Consider the following 20,656-nt stretch of genomic DNA (forward strand, 5'->3'; position numbering starts at 1 on the left):
TCCAGACCACAGTGCAAGGATATTTCCCTTGTAATACAAAATTACCTTAAAAATAAAAGCAATAAAAGACAAACCTGAGTTGGCAGATATTTTCCCCTCTGTAAATGAGAATACTGGAAAAATAGGTGCTGAAGTACCCTGGTAATGACCCTAGTCTGGAAAATGCTGGGTTTTGAGATTTAATAAAATTCAGAAAAACACTCCAAGTCAATATCTGGGTTGGGTGCCAAGTGCTTGTCTTGTTCCCCAGGAACCTCAGCCCTGCCTGGCAGCACTGACTGACCCCTGAGCTGGCAGCAGGAGGGGAGAGCATTGCGAGAATGAGCAAAGCCACCTCCAAAGAGCTTTGGAAAACTCAGTGGAAACTCTGGAAATCAGGTGGCTGATAGACACAAAGGATAATCTTGTCAGAGCAGATTAACTTCTGGGTCTGCTGGATTCTTCCATTCCATGCTTTGTTTGCAATAAATGGTACCTGGCCATGCCCAGGTAAGTGACAATGGACAGGGGACAGCCAAGACCTTCACTGTGCCTCCAAAAACCAGGTTTTATTTTAAATCCAAGCTATGTTTTATCCACTTCACGTTTTAAAAAGCCTTTCACATGTAAAAAACCTGCAGCTGCTGAGACTCTCCCAAGAACACACAGGCTGCAAGTCTGAGCAAATCAGGATAATTGCAAGAAAAATGTAGCAAGTGTGCAAGGCTTCAGGCTTTGGGAGAGGGGTATTTTTAGATTTTAGACTGAAGAATGACTCCAGGACATCGGGCTAGACAGTGAGGGCAACAGAAGGGGGAAATGTCAGAGCAAGAGGCTACAGAAAGCTTATGGAGCTGCAAGTGCCCAAATGTGATTCTTTCCAAGCAAATAAATTTGCCGTCTGCATCTGTTCATGGGTTTCACTGAAAATGAGAAAATCATCACTCCATATGCAAGATGCAACCCAGTGCATTAAAAAAAGGCACAGAGCAGTCTTTTCAGATAAATTAAAGCAATTAGAAAAAAAAATCAATGCTTATGAAACACCATTGAGAGCTTTTGCCTCCTTGGTTTTACCAATATTTCTCTTGGTAAGAAGAAAACTTAAAAATAAAATTTATGTTGAGAAAAACGTTTGACAAAGTGGTAGTGGGTTCCAGAGGAAGAAGAGATCATTTGTTCTTTTTAAGGAATTACAAATATATTCTCAAAAATATTCTTCAGCAAGCAAATTGGAGGATTTTAACCCGGACACTCTCCTTATTTACCTTTTATTTCCTAATCTCTTAATGCATGAAAAACTTTTCCATTAAAACTCCCCAGAGTTACACTGTGTCACAGAGTAACCAGGGACAAATTGACAAGCTAATTTTTACTTTTCTAAAGCATTCAACAGCGCAGCAAAGGTTTCTGTTCAACATGTCTGGCTTTGTCCCTGCGCAGGAGCAGCCCCAGCATCCCCGGGGAGCAGCACAAAGGCAGCTCAGCACAAGCACTGCTCAGAGCCTGGCAGGGACAGAGAGCCAGCGTGGAGCTCGGTGCCATCAGTGCCCATGGGCAGCACTGCAGGACAGCCCCTGGGCAGGAACGGGCACTCCAAGGGTGCCAGGGCCAAGCTGTCCTTCCTCAACAGCAAAGCCAGCTCGGGGAGCCAAGGCTGCCTCACCCAGTGGGGAAAAACACCGGAATGGAGTTAGCAGTTCACAGTCTGCAGACTGGGAAGACTTCCATAGTTTACAAGTGAATTTAACTTTTTGTTAGGCTGGTTCCACAAATGCTGTCCTGTTATTCTTGTGTGTTACATTGAAATTGGCTTCTCAATTCCTGAATTAAACTCCTTTAACCAAATCCAGCCAGAGTTAATGGTCTGTTAGCACAGAGCAATTTTGAAAGCTATCTTTGAAACGTATTATTCAACTGAGACAAGGCTCATTCTACTCTTTTAGTGTTCCTCAGTTTTCAAAAGGCAGGATAAAAGGGTTAGGATTTTACTACGTGGGAAACAAATTAGATGGGAGCCCTTTGGGATGCTCTTGGTATGGGTTCTCTACAAGACACAGACCCAGCAGGCAAATCAGCTTTTTGTGGTTATTGCACCTTTTGGTCAAATTTGGCTGCCTGGGCGTTAGGAACCACAAAAGCAGACAGTGCTGTGCTGCCAAGAAGGGAACATTTCAAAACGAAATTACCCAAATCATGTGCTTGCATCTCTTTATGGGTACTTGGAGGGCCCATAAACAGCTCTGCACTGCAGGAGCAAGAACTCCCTGTGCTCAGCCAGGGCAGAACCAGCACTGCCACTCCTGTCCGGCCAACACCTGCCAGAGTTTAGTGTGAAAAATGAAATAAAGTAAATCCATCTCATTATATATCTCTAGGGGCTGGGTCACTGACTCCTCCAGCTCACAGACACAGGGGCATTAACCCAAGGAGCAAACCCTCCCAGCAATGCAGTGGGGATGTGCTGAGCTCCCCAGGACAGAGCAGGACCTCCTGCACATTTCCTGTCCCCACTCAGCACCAAAGGGAAGGAAGGGAAGAAGGGAAGGAAGGGAGGGAAGGGCAATGCTCCCCTCTACATCCAAACCTCAGGAGCCTGTCAGGGCACGATACAGCACAGCTCCACCCAGTGCTGCAGCTGTTGGGCACATTTGGTGTCCTGAGTCACCCAGCAGCACATGTGAGGGCATTTCTGATAAACCCCCTGCACACTCATCTCCCCTGAAAGCAGTGGAAGCAATCATTGCCCATCTCACCAGGCAAAACACCTTCAGCTCTGTTCTTACACAATCTTTTGTTGTTTCTCCTGAGTTTCCAGCCTGAGAGCAGAATAAAGAGGGAACTGGCAAACATCCTTCTCCATTCTGGCAGAGGCACAAGACATTTCAAACACAACCCTCCCCAAGCCATCCTCCTGCACAGGGAATCTGACATTTCATACAGTGCTGGTGGCTCTCCTGCCCCTCAGGACAAAGGATTTGCAGGAGCACTATTCCCTTCTGTCCAAGCTAAGTGTATATATTAATCCATCTCCATTCAGGGAAGGGGTTTATAAACCATCTACATCATGCTACACTACAACTACAGTTACATTTCAGACAGCAAAAGCAATAACCAAGCCTTCAAAAAGCTGTTGCAGCAGCATATCATTTTAGCAGAAGCTTTTGATGTCAGTCAAAAATATTGCTGAATGTCTACTTTCAGGGGAATAGTCCTTGGAAGACAAGAGAGTGTGGCTGTACAGAGGCTCTGGAAAGCTCCTCTGCAGCCTGGCATTTGCACACCAGGTAGGGCCAGTGCCAGTGAAGATGGAACTGTGGCTGCTCCAGTGGGACACGGCTTCTGAGGGGACAGGGAGAAAGGGCTCACCTGGCAAGGGCTGGGGAGAAGCTCAGGGACAGAGCAGCACAATTATTCCTTTTAATTATGCCAATAAATTCCACACATCTGCTGAGGAGGTAGCAGAACTCTGGCAGAAGAGGCACTGCTATTGTTACATGATTCAACTTCGACTGTAAACAAGCCCTAAAAATAATTTTCTAGATAAATCAGGCTTGCAACATGAAGAAGGGAGGCTTTAGAGCAAACCCACTTCAAAGTGTTCCCAAGGCTGTATCCTGCTGCCAAGGCAGGGCACAGCAGCCCTGCCTTCCTTCCACATGCTGCTTTGCAGAACAACGTCAGTTACTTAAAATTTAGATTAGAATAACTTTGCAGCTCTAGGAGGACAGCATTGATGCTGAAACATGACAAGCCAAAAGAGAAAAATGGATGCCTTCAAGGAATTAAAAGGTTGTCATTGCTTAGACAGCAACTCTAAAGAGCTGGACGAAATTCATGCACCCTGGACTATGGGCCAGCTGCAAAGTGCTCTCAGAACTCTACCAAAAATACATTGTGCAAGTCAGAAGCTACTTTTACTGATGTCTGATCAGTCTCATTCTTGAGCAATTTAAATGTGCCCAGCTGTGTGAGTATTCCCCACAAGCCCTGGAGACACATGGACTCTGCTATCAAACAGAGACACCGAGAGAGCAGAACCACACAAAGAGCCTGGGACTGTTCCCGGGGAGCTGCTGAGGTTCAGCACAACCAGCCAGAGCCTCAAAGCCTGGAAGAGCACAGGAGGAATTTTTGACACTTATTCCTAGTGGCATGTTTCCCCAACAACACCTATAGCTGTTTGTTCCGTGCCATTCAGCATCAGCTGGCACAGAACTCTCACGCAACAGCGAGGGGCCCAGAGCCACGAGGTGATCCATGAACAGGGGCAGGCTCTGCTGCTGCTCTCTGCAGGCACCACCTATGGAAATTGGGGCCCAGAGTCCTGAGGTGATCCATGAACAGGGGCAGGCTCTGCTGCTGCTCTCTGCAGGCACCACCCGTGGAAATTGCTTCCCTCAGCAGGGCATGAACGACCCTGAGAGCAGCTCCCTGACAGGAGGAGCAGCCAGGTGAGGGTTGGGCTCTTCTCCCAGGTAATGAGCGAGAGGACAAGAGGAAATGGCCTACAAGCTCTGCCAGGGCAGGCCCAGGGTGGGCACAGCAGGAATTTCCCCATGGAAAGGGGGCTCAGGGATTGGCAGGAGCTGCCCAGGGGGGTTTGGAGTGCCCATCCCTGGAGGTGCCCCAGGAAGGGCTGGAGGTGGCACTCAGAGCTCTGGGCTGGGGACAGGGAGGGGATCAGCTTGGACTCGATGGGCTGGCAGGGATTTTCCAACTTCAGTGATCCTGGGATTCCAGTTAAGACATGTTGGTCCCATTTAATCTGGTTCTCTCCCCAGTCAGAGCTCTGCTCTGCAGTTCCACCAGCTGGAGAGCCTTTGGGTTTTCCTTACAGAGGGGTGGCAGGGATCAGTTGTGCTGTCACTCCAAGTGTTCTGTTTGCTCTTTACACACACAGAGGCAGCCCTTCATTCTGAAAGCCTTCACACAAAAGGCCTGTTTATATTCAGTGGGATTTTAGTGGAAAGAAAACCCCTCCAGGCTTCAAAGCAATGGGTCAAACTGTCCAGCAGGACAATCGTGCCCTGGTCTCCCTTACTCCAACTGACCACCTCCAAGTAACAAAACCTTCAGCATGCACTCACATTGTAATATCCACAACTACATGGGTTATTTAACATCTCCTTTTGATAAGCTTACATTTTCAATTATTTAAATATTAAATTGTGTTTAAATTCATTCAAATAAAATTTTAAAAGGAAATTTATTGCAGAATTTGCTTTGTGCTTCAGCAGAACTGAAAAACCTGTTTTGCCTAGTCTTGCCTTAATTTAACTAGCAACAATTAAATTTTAATTTGTACCATCTTACCTCAATCAATTTGTTGGCATGTTCACGGAAAACCTGGGCATATTCTTTAACTTCTTTTTCATTCCCATTCTTGGCAGCTTCAATCAATACTAAAAGAGGAACATTTGTTTCCAGAAAAGAGTCTGAAACATGGTCCATAACAGCTTTGCGGAGCTAAAATAAAAATAAAAGAATGAGTTATTCTTCAGTAGTGTTCCACTGCTGTTTCCCTCTTACTGTATTAGTACATACAGCTTAAACTACTTTTGTCACTGATCCTTTTTCCTTTGTGTGACCAAGGCTTTCCCTGCACTAAGTCTTGTCTACACACTTTTTGCTTCAATTTAAATGAAATCTCCTTAAAAAATGGATTAGTTATAGAAGTGCAAGTCACCAGTTTGGCCACAAATATTGATTTAGCAGCTCATATTGGTTTTGTCTGAGTAAATTTGCTGCTTTCCCTCAGCTGATAAAACAACACACTGATTTAACTTTTTTATTTTTCTGCTAGAATAAAAACATTTTTCAACAAACCTGATCCATATTCTCACTTACTCAAAAATTGGAATATATTGTTTTAAAGCCAAACAGACAAAAAGCTGATGTTACATAAATACAGTTCTCAAATAAAATAGGTTGAGATGAACAGCACCAGGACTACATCACTGATTATCCGCCAAGTCCATCAAGTAAAAGTTGTTTTTTGGGGGGCTTTGGTTGGGTTTTTTAATTTCTCTTGACATGAGGATAATTAAGACTCCAACATTTGTATCACACACTTCACAGGGAATTAACAGGGAATTACATTCTCATCCCATGCTTCCCACTGGAAGCTTCTGGCCTTTAATTCACTGAAGACAGGCCAGCAAACCCACTGCCCACCAGGAACAAATCCCCAGGAGGCAGCACTGCACTTCTGTGCCTCAGCCAGCACCACCTGTGACCACTCCTCACCTGCCTGCGCAGGTCTCTGGTCTTCTTGGTCATTTTATCAATGGCAGAGTTCAGGGCATCACTCCTTTCCTTGCGGCCAGCCTGGAAAACAGCAGACAAAGAGGTAAGCAGGTATCCAGGGTCTCAAAGTTAAACCAGTTGTTATTCATTTCAAGCATATGGTAAGCTTCTGTTTCTATTTTTGAGGTTTGTGGAGTGATTCTGGCACGGGCAGTGGAGTCTCCACCTCCCCAATAAGGCAGGCAGTGCTCCCTGCACACCCCACCCAGGGATCACACAACACTGCTCCTGAGCAGGCAGCCAAAAGCCCAGAATCAAAAGTCAAATCCTTCTAAACCCTTTTTTGGGTAAGAAATTCAAAGTGAGTGAAATTTCAAGTGAGTCTCCAGGCCCACCCGTGGGGAGCTGCCAAGGTTTGATCCCGCACGTTTTGCCTGAGCCCCGTTGTTAGAGAGGCCAAAGGGCCAAGCAGCAGGGGCAGCTTCCCTTTTCCATCAGACATTGGGTCAAAAATATCCTCATTTCTAACAAATTAGGAGTCAGATAAGACAGTGGTGGTGGTCTGGTTTTGCTAGGAGATTTTTCTCTTTAATATAGCTTATATTAGGGTTTCAAAACACACTTTATTCAGCCACAATCCAATTTCTGAAGTCCTAAGCCACAATCAATATAATTATCCAGTTGAGAAGAAAAACCATTTAGCAGTGCTGCAGTGAGTGTATGCCAGGTATCAATTCTCCAGGTGACAGGCTGGTGTGAAATATCTGGATGAACAGCCTTGAATCTAAAACATCAAGTCCACTCTACAGCAGAAATAAAAAATGGGGGGGTGGGAGTTAGGATGTTGTAATGCCATTATAGTGTAATGAATTATTGAAGATTTGTCACCACCATGATCAAGTTATTTGATTCTCATCACAAAAGGTAACTGAAAAGTGACTGGAGCTAAACCCAGGAGCTTGTTGTGACACTGCCAAACCTGCAGCAGCCCAGGACTGGCCCCCTCTTTGCTCTACATTCAAAAATCAAAGCTGAAGGCTCCAAATAAAGTGAAGATTAATGCACTGATTTAGCCAACACTTTGCTGCTGCCCTGCTCAGGGGATATGAGAGACAAACTCCCTGAGCAATGGCTCTGGCCCTGGCATGCTGGTGGCAGTAGGGAGGGCTGGCACCTGCAGGGGACAGGGGGACAGTGACCCCAGAAGCTGCCACCAGGCACTGTCCCCGCCACAACTGCTCCAAGACACCAGCCTGCAGTGGCAGCTGCTTCACCCCTGTTTACCCACGGCAACGTGAACATTTTACTGAACCCACAGCACCCTCCCCATACCCTGGGTTTTTTTCCCAGGAATAAGTTTGGATCTAAGATATATGCTCATCTATTATGCAGAAAGCCAAACATTCAGCTGTTCCAAGAAGTGCCATTTTACTTCTCCCCGGGTGCTCCCACATTACCATTTTAACAAGAAGCAGGAGCAGGGATTTGAGGCGATACCACCCATCAATTCCACTTTGCTGTCCCTGGCTTCACAGCCCACAGCCTCGGTGCACAGCACCACATGCCTTTTGGATGAGAGGAAAACCAAGAGATGGCCTCCACTAATGGACCACTATGCAAAACACCCAACAAAGCACATTAAAGCTTGAGCAGCGCTGATTTCTCACTGCTGATCTGTTCCTATGAAACTACACCACATCCTAGCACAGAAAGAGCTGTAGAATCCAACCCCCCTTTAGGAAGGCAGCTCCAGTTTATTTCTACCTTGCTGGTATGCATAAGTTATAGTACAGAAGCTTGTCAAGAGCATGACCAGAATTTACTTCAGAAGGCTGCAGGATAAAGCATCCTGCTAATTTAGCTCTGGTGATTTAGCACATGGAGCCACTAATTGGCATCCTTTGCTAGGGCTGAGTGGGGGCAGAGCAGGACAGACCCAGGACACCTCAGTGGATACACACACCCTGCTGTCACTGACATCTTAAACCATCACAGCCAATTCCAACCAAGGTCCTGGAGACAACAATGTTGAGTTTTGCCCAGCTGATGTTTCCTGACCATTTTTCCCCCCAGCATAATAAACACTGTGGTGCCAAACAAACCCCATTAAGAGCTGGTGAAACACATGAAGACCTTCACAGCCCATGGCGGCACAAACCCTTGTGGGCACAGAAACATGCTGAGGCTCACCCCTGACCACAGCACTGTCACTCTGTCCAGGCTGTCACACAAGTCAGGAACTTTAGCCATTGGTTCCACCCTACAGTTCAAAAGTCCTCTTTGAGCTGGGCTCCCTCTCTCAACTAATAAATCATGTTTTAAAGGCTCCAAGTGCCAGTTTAGCTCTTCTGGGTAATTTGTTCCACTAACCAATTAGGCTGACCATTAAAAACTGGTGCTCATGTCTGGTGTGAGCCTTCACTGAGGAGCCAGCTAATGACCCAGCAGGACAAGGCAGCCCAGCCAGCAGCTCCTGCTATCCATGGGATTAGGAGGACTCACAAGAGTGAAGACCAAATATTCAGATTTCTAATAGGATTTTTAGATATTCAGCACAAAACTCTGCTGAGGGAATCACAAACCCTGCAGCCAGCGAGCAGCTAATAGATTCAGTAGATTTAATAGGGTCATGATGACCATGTCAATCATTCTGCAGTATGATATCCCAACTCTGACCAGTATCATGGATAATAAATTTAGCCATGGTGCAAATTTACTTTAAATTAAATCAGATCTTTATCAAAGAGGATAGAATTGATGTTAAAAATTGCTCGTTACCCCCACTCCCTCCATCTCTGCTCTTCCCCCATCACTGCTGCTCCCCTTGCAGAACTCCACAAACATTCCCTGTGACATCCCTGCAGTCCCAGCTCACACCACCATCCCCAGAGGGGACTCTTTTAATGCTCAAAGCAAAGAAAGGGGATTTGTACACAGGGAGGGGAGCAGAATCATCATTTCTGTCACAAAGCCTTCCTGCTGTAGGTGTACCATCTGAATTCAGACAAGCAAAAGACAGACTCAAGCTTTTCCTATAGCTATGGAGGTTAAAATCTAATCCCAACTGATCTATGGAGGTACATGAGCATGGTGGTGGCAGTGCATTCCACCAGGATCAACAGGATCAGGTCCTGTAACCAGCTACTCAAAGTTATGTTCTTGTAGCTAAATATCACAAACATCTGCTGTTAATCTTAAAGGTTCATCATCAGTTTGGGTTAAACTGAGCCCACAGAGGTATTGAGGGAGACAGTACCTCCTGCTCAGCAGCACCTCACACCTTCCCTGCAGAGCCCACCATGTCCCCTCCCAAATCAGCACCCAGATGTAAGCCAGATACAGCACTGCTGAGAGTCACCACTGTGCCACCTCCACCCACACACAAGCACCAAAAAGGATGGTTGGCAGAGAGATTTCTGCTTCAGGTGTCTGGGAATTGACTCCTGGGCTGTCAGTACAACAGGCAGCATCCTGGTTAATGATGGGCGCTGAGTAAGCTACAAGTGAGTGCTTGGCACACCTTCCTGTGGGCAGGCAGTGTGTCACTGTGTGTCACTGTGTGTCACTGTGTGTCACTGTGCCACCTCTGAGCTCTGCTGCCAGGGGACACTGGACATCAGTTCTCGGGTGCATTGTGTCCCACGCTTGCTTCTGCCCTGCCACCCAGGCTCACTCTGTGTCCAGAGGATAACCATGCACAGCCCTCCATCACTGGGACAGCAGGGCTGCCAACCCATGCCAGCCAAAGCAGGGCTGACCCAGGCCAGGCAGTGTGAGCACTGAGGCTGACCCACGCCAATTCCAGCAGTGTTTTCACATCCAAGTGCAGGAAGCAGGACTGTGCCCTGGTTTGCTGCAGGAAGGAGTCTCCCACAGCCAGGCACAGCTCAGCACAGCAAATGGGCTGCATGGCATTGCCCGGGCTTCAGCAAGAACCTGGGTGACAATAAAGCTGCCTGCAGTGTCCCCCCACCCAGCTGGCCATGCCACAGCACTGCCACCCTGACATCCCTCCCCACGGCCAGGCTGCACCACAGAGAGGGGAAGGGTGGCTCCTGCACTCACCCTGGTACGAGGAGGAATTACAGCCAGTGCCAGGTGCAGAGAGCTGCCAGACAGGGAGGTGACAGCCACCGTGTCGTGCCACCACATGTGCCCTTTGCTCCCATGAAGACAAGGACACCCAACCTTCAGTGCCCATCCCTCCCACTGCCCTGCCCCAAAGGACTCTGCAGCTGGCCTGAAGCCCTGGGCACATCTCTGCTGCTGGGTCACCTCCAACGTGCCTTTGTCCCGTGTGTCCCCTCCTAGGGCTCAGTGCTTCCACAGCAGCGAATCCAAGTGACAGAGCACACATGGTGACACTCCAGCCACAGCTCCTGCCTCACAGCCCTGTGTCACAGCACAAACACAACCTTTGGCCAAAAGGCAGCAAATCCTCCCGTAGTCCCCGAGGTGCTAATGCCCAGCAATCATTCCCACGGCCACTCCTGCAGCCAGAAGGGTGAGCTGGCAGTGCCACACACGGGCTGCTGGCAGTGCCACACATGGGCTGCCTGTCCCACCTGCTGCAGCCTCACCTGCAGCTCCAGGCCCCCAGCACAGCAAAGCCATGCAGCCCTCACATCTCCATCCAGTAAAATTAGCTTGGATACTGCTCTTAATACACGAGGAAGGCTTCCACAAGATGTCAGCCTAACTAAATGACAACGCTCGCCTCAGGGTGCAATTCTACTTTCCCAGCACATGGGTTTAGCAAGAAAACCAGTTGTGTTGCTGCTCCAGGAGCGGGGTAGGTGAGAAGGCCTCAAAACCCTTGGTCCTAGCAAGTTTATTTCTGCCAATTTCTCTGTCCACACTGCATGTGAGGGTTCAGGCTGCCTTCAAGCTCCTGCTGTGGCAGAAGTGCCCAGGTGGCATCAGACATGGCTTTTCATGCTGGGCAATGACTATTCAGGCTCAGAAGAAATGCATTTGCCAGAGTTTTCTGGGGGTTTATTCCCAGTCTGTTGCATCCTGACACCCTAGGCAGCTCGCAAGGAGCAATATAAATGTTACTGCAGTGTTCCAGACTTCAGAGACTGAGATGCACACTTGAGGTAATAACTGTTATTTCACAGCAAGTGCACATAAAAACATGTTTTGCTAAGAAAAGCGCCCATAAAGTTCGCGTTAACAGTTTCCTAAACAGGAAACTCGCTGGCAAGGTGCTAAATAGCCCTTGTTTGGTTAAGGGCCAAAGAATGGAGAGCTTCAGAAAAGGAGCAACTCACCGTGTTCGAACATTAACTCTTAACTCTATGCCAAATTACACAATCTTAACGTGGGAGGAACCTACCAGCAGATATTGATGCAAAAAAGCAAAATGTTTCCAACCATACCTAATTTCAGTCTCCTGGGAAGAAGGAAAGAGTTGACAGTTGACCTCTAATTATACCCTTTGGAATGCTGTTGTTAAATGTTATGGTAACATATTGAAATGTGATTAGAATTAAAACCAACGCCTCGGATCAGGGTGTTGCACAGAGCAGCTCCAAGAATCCTCTGCAGGTGCTGCAGAGCCGAGGTTCCACTGGACAGCTGGAGCTGACCCTGAGCTCTTTGTACCCTCAACATTAAACGAGAAGAATCTCTTTAAATAAGTTTATGTAATTTCTTTGCATGGATTTCTTTCACACTGGAGCAAATGTGAAAACATTTACTATGGCAGAGCAATTTAAGAAATTTATCCAATATTTCCTAATTTGCTTAACGATTAAAGAATGCTACTTTCCTGATGGGCTCAGGATAAGGTTTATTTGTTTTGCTTTAGCTTTTTTTGAGTTTTTTGAGATTTTATTCTTGTGCATTCACGTTCTCCATCGCTTTACTTTCCACTCAGTGCTGCCCTTGAGTGTGCCCATCCCAGAAAGGAGGCACCAGAGGCAGCGTCACCATTCCACCACAGGACAGCCAAGGGACAAGCAGGCAGAGAATAGCAGGTTTTGCTTTAAGCAATGACCTCCAAGGAACCAAAGCAAGGACCCAACACTTAATGACAAAGGTAAACAGCCATTTTATTTTAAACACAATTCATCCTCCTCCATCATCATGGGAAATTTGTTATTCTCAGCTCATTCCAGAACTTGGAGGTTAAAGGCGATACCTCACTGCTACACAGCAAACATTTTCAAGTGCCTCCTCTCCATTGTTTCTCTATATTTCAAGGAGAAAATTTTAAAAAAGCTTATCCAAGTTGCCTGGAGCAGGAAACCAGCACCCCCCTGCACCTACACTGAGCTATGACCAGAGCAGTGGCTCCAAAGGCTTTACCTGCACATGCATCCTAAAATCATATAAAAATGTCAATCGAACCTGGTCATTTACCTTTCAGGACCAGCTGTCCCAGAGGAGAGGTTGCTCTGAATAATGAAGGGCAATGAACCTTTAAAGCAAGCAAACAGCCCTAGGACAGCCTACTGTCCTCCTCCTGGCTGCGTGTGCACGCTCCAGCCAGAGCCCGGCGGGGCTGGAGAGCACACACAGCTCTGCAGCCCCAAACTCACAGGATAACTGCGACAGACCCACCCTGCAGCCAGGGGCTCCTGGAGCGGTGTCCCCCCTCTCTGAGGGGACACACAGCAGCAGGACATTGTGGTGACCACAAGGAAGCCCTCGCACCGCTCTGAGCCCCGACTGGAAATGTCAATCTCACCATTTCCGCCCTGCACTCCAGTGCCCAGGAAAAAGCAAGTACAAAAGCCACCGTTTGGGAGGAGAAAATAGATTTTCTAGTTTCATAACCGCACACTGTCAAGCTGGATTCCAATTAAATTTTTCCTGTGCCCTAAGGCAAGCTTTGCTTCTTCCAGAAATTTCTCCTGGCTCAAAGCGCTTGCCCCTGTGCCCTGCTCCCGGGCTGTACTTCCTGACACTCCTGCTCCCGCTCCAGCACTGCTCTCTGCACTTCTGCAGGGACCACAGTCGCACACAGCTGTCACACAGAGCTCTGAGCTGCCCAATCCCTCTCACCTCCATGAAAGCCGGTCCTGACCAGCATCCTCTATTCAAACTCTGCGCATTTTGCATCTAAAAGTTCCTTTCATGCAGGGAGATTTAGCAGAAAAGTGGGAGCAGGCAGCACTCAGGCACTTCCATCCGCGGCTCTGCGCTGCTTTTAACCCCAGAGCAGGCGCAGACGTGGGGGGAGCAGGGAGCTGCGAGTCCCTCCTGCTCCTGCTGTCCTGGGAACCAAGGACTCCTGCCACGGGATTTTTCCCCCTCTATCAGTGGTCTTTAACATGATCACAGCATGCAGCACAATGCTTTAAAACAGCAAAGCTTCTGGAAAACCCAAACAAAAGGAACGTCACCAGGTGACGTCAGCCTATATAGAGCCCTGTGTGGTCGCAGCGCATAAGCAAATCCATTCTTGTACCGCTTCCCTGAAAAGCTTTTCAGTAAATGCACTCATGCTACTACAGGAGCTTCTCTCAGCAATAAGCCACCCATCTGCCATCAACAAGTTAGGACTAAAGGAAGCCACAGCTGCGGAAAAGGAAAACGTGAGCTTCAATTAACCAGCTGAGCAGCCACGGAGGACAAAAACTTGTGTTAAGATTTAAAAATTGCAGACCTGTCAGAGGAGATCAAGGCAGCAATTTCAAAAGGAATATTCCAATAGAGCATCGTGGATTTTGCACTAATATCAAAGGACACTAAACCCAGTCAATTATTCAAGGCTGTCTTACATTAGAGCCTTTCACAGACTCACGGCGTTGAGTCTCAAACTACGACTGAATGCACCCTCCAATGTACTCAAAAGAATGGGTAAGTTCCTGCGTTTCTCTGTTCCTTGTATAATGAATGACAGCTCTGCTTTAAAGGAGCAGTTAAGATGCTAAAGCTGATTGCTCTGCACTGAACCTTATGAAAAAAATGTTTTCCGATAGCGCCACTGTAACCCTCCGTAATCGAGATAAAGCCTCCTCCTAAGTGTAATATCCAAGTATTCGGTTTGTCGTAGTAAGTTGTTTCTTGCATTTAGAATTAGCTTGTTGGAAATGCATGGCAATGTTATCTGCAGTGAAATCTTCCACCGTGATATTCCAAGTGTACTGATAAGGCTATCCTATCTTGTTGTTTTCCTAAATTATATTCTGCAGGCTTACATTTCAAGTGGCCATTAGGGGCTCGTATGCTGGCAGCACTATATGCAATGAGTATGGTTTTAAAAATGCTGCCTGCCTTGGGCATGGCTTGTCCACCAAAATGTCGCTGTGAGAAGCTGCTCTTTTACTGTGACTCTCAGGGGTTTCACTCAGTGCCAAACACCACTGAAAAGGGCTCGCTAGGTTTGTCACTGAGGCACAATTATATTACTGAACTTGAAAGGGATCAATTTGCAAGCTTCAGTCAACTTACTTGGCTTCACTTAGATCATAATCAAATTGCAACAGTCAGAGAAGATTCTTTTCAAGGACTGTATAAACTTAAGGAATTAGTCTTAAGTTCCAACAAAATCTTTCATTTGCCAAACACAACTTTTAGCCAGCTGCTTAACCTGCAGAATTTGGACCTCTCTTTTAATCAGTTATCCTCTCTGCACCCCGAGCTCTTCTACGGCCTTCGCAAGCTACAGACCTTGCACTTGCGATCCAACTCCCTGCGGACCATCCCGGTCCGCCTGTTCTGGGACTGTCGTAGCCTGGAATTCCTGGATTTGAGCACAAATCGCTTGCGAAGTTTGGCTCGCAATGGATTTGCGGGATTAATCAAGCTGAGGGAGCTTCACCTAGAGCACAACCAGCTGACAAAGATTAATTTTGCTCACTTCCTCCGGCTGAGCAGCCTGCACACGCTCTTCTTGCAGTGGAACAAAATTAGCAACTTGACATGTGGGATGGAGTGGACCTGGGGCACCTTAGCAAAGCTCGATTTGACTGGAAACGAAATCAAAGCCATCGACCTCACCGTCTTTGAAACTATGCCTAACCTTAAAACCCTCCTCATGGATAACAACAAGCTCACCACTCTGGATTCCAAGATCCTGAGCTCACTGACATCCCTCACCACCGTGGGCCTCTCCGGCAATCTGTGGGAATGCAGCTCAAAGATCTGCGCCTTGGCCACATGGTTGAGTGGCTTCCAAGGTCGGTGGGAGCATGCCATCCTCTGCCACAGCCCCGACCACACCCAGGGAGAGGATATTCTGGATGCAGTGTATGGCTTTCAGCTTTGCTGGAATTTATCGACTGTGGTTACCCCTGTGGCTACGACACCGTACACAGCTCCAACTACCGAGTACACGAAAAGAATAAGCTCTTCTCATTTCCATGTGGGAGACAAAGAGATTCCAACTACAGCAGGCATGGTCGTTACCACCGAAGAACAGTTCCCCGAGCCAAACAATGCCATCTTCACTCAGAGGGTAATTACAGGAACAATGGCTTTATTGTTTTCTTTCTTTTTTATCATTTTTATAGTGTTCATCTCCAGGAAGTGCTGCCCTCCCACACTAAGAAGAATTAGGCAGTGCTCAATGATTCAAAACCACAGGCAGCTCCGATCCCAAACGCGGCTGCATATGGCCAATATGTCAGACCAAGGACCCTATAACGAGTACGAACCCACCCACGAAGGACCCTTCATCATCATCAATGGCTACGGACAGTGCAAGTGCCAGCAGCTGCCCTACAAAGAATGTGAAGTATAATACCTACAGCCCATCACAAAGTAAATCAGATAAGTAACCTACTTTAAAATTGTAGGGACCTACATCAGATTCTAATTTTTACAAATGTTGACATAAAGCCTAATTTTCCAAGCTACTTAATGGAAACATTGTTTATGGAGTGGTGCAGTATTTTTAAGTTTTTTAAAAAATAAATCCATAATATTTTCAGTGTTAAAGAAGCAATGATTACATTCAACTTGCACTCCTAATGTTTAAAAGTCAAAGAGATGCTCACCTCAAACTATGTAAAATGTTTCATGTTATGTAATTATATGACTGTGTGTAAACATTTATACCCGAGTCTCCATATTCTACTTTTTCTACTGCAAACAGTCTTAGGGGAAGGAGACTGGATATCTGTGCAGGGATCTGTGGGGGACGTGCGCTCCGTTTGTTCCACTGCAGCTGGAGGATCCCAAACACTGCAGCTGGCTCTGGGCACTTTAAAGGCAGCCCAGGAGGAAGATTTTCCTCCTCTGAGCATTTCACTCCAGTAAGGGAAGGGAGGGAAAACAAAAGGAAAAAAAAAAAATAAAGAGCAACAAAGGTCCAGGTGGGAATTTCAGTGCATTGGGGTGAATTTATCTGAAATAGTTTTGCTTTGTGCATGTTCACGACTCAGCTTGCTGAAAGGGACAGCAGGCACAGAAAGGAGCAGTTCACACAGGCACACACACACGGGCAGGATGGGCACACACACACAAGAGCGGGATGGGCAGGACAGGCACACACAGCTCCAGGCAGGATGGGCATACAGGGAGGAACAAGATGGGCACACACAGATGAGCACTCAGCCCCGGGCAGGATGGGCACACACACACACACAATCCCAAGCAGGATGGGCACACATACACACATAGCCCCAGGCAGGATGAGCACACACACACACAGAGTCCCAAGCAGGATGGGCACACATACACACATAGCCCCAGGCAGGATGAGCACACACACACACACAGTCTGAAGCAGGATGGGCACACACACACACATAGCCCCAGGCAGGATGAGCACACACACACACACACAGTCTGAAGCAGGATGGGCACACACACAGTCCCAGGCAGGATGAGCACACACACACACACAGTCTGAAGCAGGATGGGCACACACACAGTCCCAGGCAGGATGAGCACACACACACACACAGTCTGAAGCAGGATGGGCACACACACAGCCCCAGGCAGGATGAGCACACACACACACACACACACACACACACACACACACAGAGTGTGAAGCAGGATGGGCACACACAGAGCCCCAGGCAGGATGAGCACACACACACACACAGTCTGAAGCAGGATGGGCACACACACACACAGAGTGTGAAGCAGGATGGGCACACACACAGCCCCAGGCAGGATGTGCAAACACCCCTCCAGGAGCAGGACACCCCTCCGTGTGTCCCCAGATTGGCACTGCAGCTTCTTTAGAGAGGCTCAGCACACTGGCATCGATTGGAAATATTAAGTACATTCAGTCCTCGGTTCCCTGGTTTCACTTGATGATGCTTTTCATGAATTCAGGCTAATTACTTAATGATGATGAACAAACAGCATTTCAGCACCTTTTCATGTGTAAATACCCTTAATGCAAGGTTCTCTTAATTAAAAGCAAATATCAACAGCAAGGTTAAGGAGAAGAGGGAAGGAAGAAAGGAAGGAAGGAAGAAGCCTCTCTTTGTCCCCCTGCTGCCCCCCCAGCTGAGGCTTCCTCTGGCTGGGAAGCTATTTTCATGCACTAACTCCACTGGTTTCTCTGGAGACAGAATTAGCCCCTGTAATATAAGCTCTTACTTGTCCTCCTCTTCCAAAATTCAAGATAAAAAAAAGATCCCTTCTGATAAGTTAGGAGAATATGATTAGTTTATAGAATAGTTCACTGAAAAATGTTTTGTTTCTTACTCGATATGGGACAGAATCTAAACTAGTAAGACTTTTTAAAAAATCATATATAAATATATATACACATACACCTCATTCTAAGGGGTAATTTGGTTTCTTTAGCCAGAAGTACCATATTGCTATTTATACTCTATTATGGAATTATATGTAAATATTTGCAGATCTATGCAGCGATGGTGGTACTCAGATGCCACAAGGGTGGGAGGGTGGGGGGTCTGCAAAGAATTACATTATTTTTAAGTCAACTGCTCAAATATTGTAAACATTCTAACCAAAGCTAAAAGATTCAGAGGGATGGAGAATTATTTTATATATATATACATGTATGTATAACTAAAAAATGTGTTGTGTCCAATGCTGCAGTGTTAAACAATTACCAGCACACCCCGATGAAGAAATGAAATTCCTCACAGTGTTGCCATACTTTGACCAAATCCATAATTACAGTATGCTAATTGTGATGTACTAAACTATCCTGCAAACTTTTTAAACAGAAAAACCACTGCACAAAAATCCGTTTGCTATTTCACTCTGCTTTTCTCTCTGTATTGCCACTTAGTGAGGTATTTAGGGTGCAATTATACAACAGTTTGATGTTTTCTTGTGAGATGAATTTGTCCAAGGCAATTATAGCAAGATAAGTAACTTCTCGTAAGATTTTACATAAAGGTTTTTCAATTTCTGGTTTTGAACATATTAATTTGCATCATTTTACTTTTACATACAGTGTGCCCTTAATATAAAACCAATATTTTGTTTACTTCCCTTGACTCTGTACTTTAATGGAAGAGATGATCCAGTGAAGCCTAATGGATTTCCACAGAGATCTCTTTGAACTTTTGTTACTGGTGATACTAAGATGAGTCCATTTACACCTGTTCTGGCAAATTAATTACTGCTTTTAACTGACTACAAAAAATCCTGCGGGGTAGCTGGACAAAGAGCAGATATTCTGGATGGTTAAATCCCATGTGAGGCAGAAGGCCAGAGCGAAGCTGAGAAATACAAACCCTATATTGGTCCCCAGGGGTATTTAGCTACTGTAGGGAGATTTGCTTTGCTCCTTCCCATCACTAAGTGCTCACAGCCCTCCCGAGGCCCAGGATGCTGCTCTAGGAGCAGGTGAGTGAGCACTGGGTGGGCATCACTGCCCCTCACCCTGCACTGGCTGGCAAGGGCCAGCTCTGGGAGCCTGGGCAGGAGGCACTCGGGGATGACTGCCAACTACAGCTGCAGGGTACCAGCACAGACAAAGTCATCACTGAGCTTGTTAATTATTCTGGCAACCAAATAATCTGGCTGTGCTGCCATCCCCAATCAGATGTCACCACTGAACTCTGACAGCCTCAGCTGTGTCTGCAGGAAGCAATCCCAGGAACCCTGGCTGTCAGACGGTTCAAGGGGTACCACCTCAGTCTTCCACAGGGGAACAAGAAGTGGCTGCTTGATGAGGAGCTGAGGTTCCTCCAGAGGAGGTGCTTTCCCAACAGCCCAGCTCTGTCCCACTCCATCTTTATGACTTTTCATTCCACCCAGGAAGAGCAGAGACAGATCCTCCAGCAATGCTGCATTTAGCCCTCCTCCCCATCCCTGTCACCCACGGTGGTTTTCCAAGCATTAAAGCACTGTTGCAGTGCCTGTCCAAGCACACCCACCCAGGCACCCAAGTGTCCACTGGTGCTCAAGTGCTTGGCTTGCACACAGCAGGAGCAGGAGGCCAGCAGGCACAGCCCAGCACTGCTCCTGTTCCCTCTCTGCACTCCACTGCCAGTCTCCCAAATGCTCTGGTTTACGTCTGCTATTTCCAAACCCATTTGTTGCCAGGTTTCAGGCATAAGCAAAGCAATTCAGCAAACATTACATTTAGGGTAACAGGTATCATAAAACTCGCAGAATGTCAAACAGCAGCAGTGAAGTCAACTTGAATTCCCTGCAGAGGGACAGCGAGCACCAGGCAGAGCCATCGCTCTGCACAAGGACACAGCCAGAGGCTGTTAATATTTTTTATTTTAAAGTTGCTGTCTTCCATTTGCAATTGCTTGTGACTCTTCCAGGCAAGGAGGGGATTGGAATAATTGTGCTACTCAGCAGTCCCCAATTTATTTTGTTGACAGAACAAGAACCAGGATGATTTGGTTTAAATTAATCGTATTTCAGTACCAGCACTGGCTGATGACAGGAGCTTGTTAACCTGCCCTCCCCAATCTCTGCTGCACAGCCTCGGTTTGTACAGATCCTACACTGCTTACAGGTGCTTCAACATCTCCAGGCACAACCTCAGAGGTCTTTGGGTCTTTTAGAAACAGAATTTCTTGTACTGCTCTTGAGGTCCTCATCCCATCCAAAGATCTCCTCCATCCTCGCTGATATCCAGGCAGCTTCCCCTGCTCCTCACCCTTGTGTCAGTGAAATGGAAACCCAGCAGCACAAGTTCAGGTTTTGAGTCATTCTCCTGGAACAGGCTGAATTAATGCTCCCAGTTAGTCTCTCTGCATTAGATCAGTGTTTAAATGCACACAAGTAAAAATGACTCGATGAAGGGTGAAATGGGTGAGTGTTCAGTCTCCAGCTGAAGCACTCCTCTGCACTGAGCTCCCGTTCCCTATCAGATGGAAACATAATGAATGCTGCTCCATTGGTGTTCGGTTTTGTTTGTTTCTCCCCCAAGCAGAAATGATCCAATTTTTCAGTGATCAGCCACATGCAAATCTGAGCTTCTGTCCCATTACCCCCTTACAAGACAGGGCCTATTGCTACCTTGTAAAATCAGACACATCCTGTGGCTTTAAACCAGAAATCTGCACTACAC

At 46.9% G+C, this 20,656-nt stretch overlaps 2 protein-coding genes across 5 annotated transcripts in view; one reads left to right on the forward strand and one right to left on the reverse strand.

Annotated features, from left to right (window-relative positions):
* Nucleotides 1-20,656, reverse strand: part of CTNNA1 (catenin alpha 1) — a 116,799-nt gene that overhangs the window by 41,610 nt on the left and 54,533 nt on the right. Inside the window, exons 1-3 of one of the 2 annotated variants that reach the window (XM_054288149.1) lie at nt 13,240-13,388; nt 6,229-6,309; nt 5,296-5,448 (exon numbers count right to left, since the gene is read on the reverse strand). In XM_054288149.1, the coding sequence (XP_054144124.1) occupies nt 5,296-5,448; nt 6,229-6,309; nt 13,240-13,296 (291 nt within the window). In that variant the 5' untranslated portion in view covers nt 13,297-13,388. Of the gene's footprint in view, nt 1-5,295; nt 5,449-6,228; nt 6,310-13,239; nt 13,389-20,656 lie in introns of those variants that run through there. The other variant, XM_054288148.1, reaches the window with a different exon arrangement.
* LRRTM2 (leucine rich repeat transmembrane neuronal 2) lies at nt 13,449-16,479 on the forward strand. 3 transcript variants are annotated; one of them, XM_054288151.1, is made up of 2 exons: nt 13,449-14,037; nt 14,373-16,479. In XM_054288151.1, the coding sequence occupies exons 1-2, from the start codon at nt 14,034-14,036 to the stop codon at nt 15,920-15,922; spliced, it is 1,554 nt and encodes a 517-aa protein (XP_054144126.1). In that variant the 5' UTR covers nt 13,449-14,033; the 3' UTR covers nt 15,923-16,479. The 3 variants fall into 3 exon arrangements, with proteins under 3 accessions (XP_054144126.1, XP_054144129.1, XP_054144127.1); XM_054288154.1 differs by having other exon boundaries at nt 13,457-14,037; nt 14,822-16,479; XM_054288152.1 differs by having other exon boundaries at nt 13,461-14,037; nt 14,801-16,479.

The sequence above is a fragment of the Melozone crissalis genome, unplaced genomic scaffold (assembly GCF_028551555.1).
Source record: "Melozone crissalis strain CALT ecotype California unplaced genomic scaffold, PUWL_Pcris_2 ptg000061l_1, whole genome shotgun sequence".
Classification (NCBI taxonomy): Eukaryota; Metazoa; Chordata; class Aves; order Passeriformes; family Passerellidae; genus Melozone; species Melozone crissalis.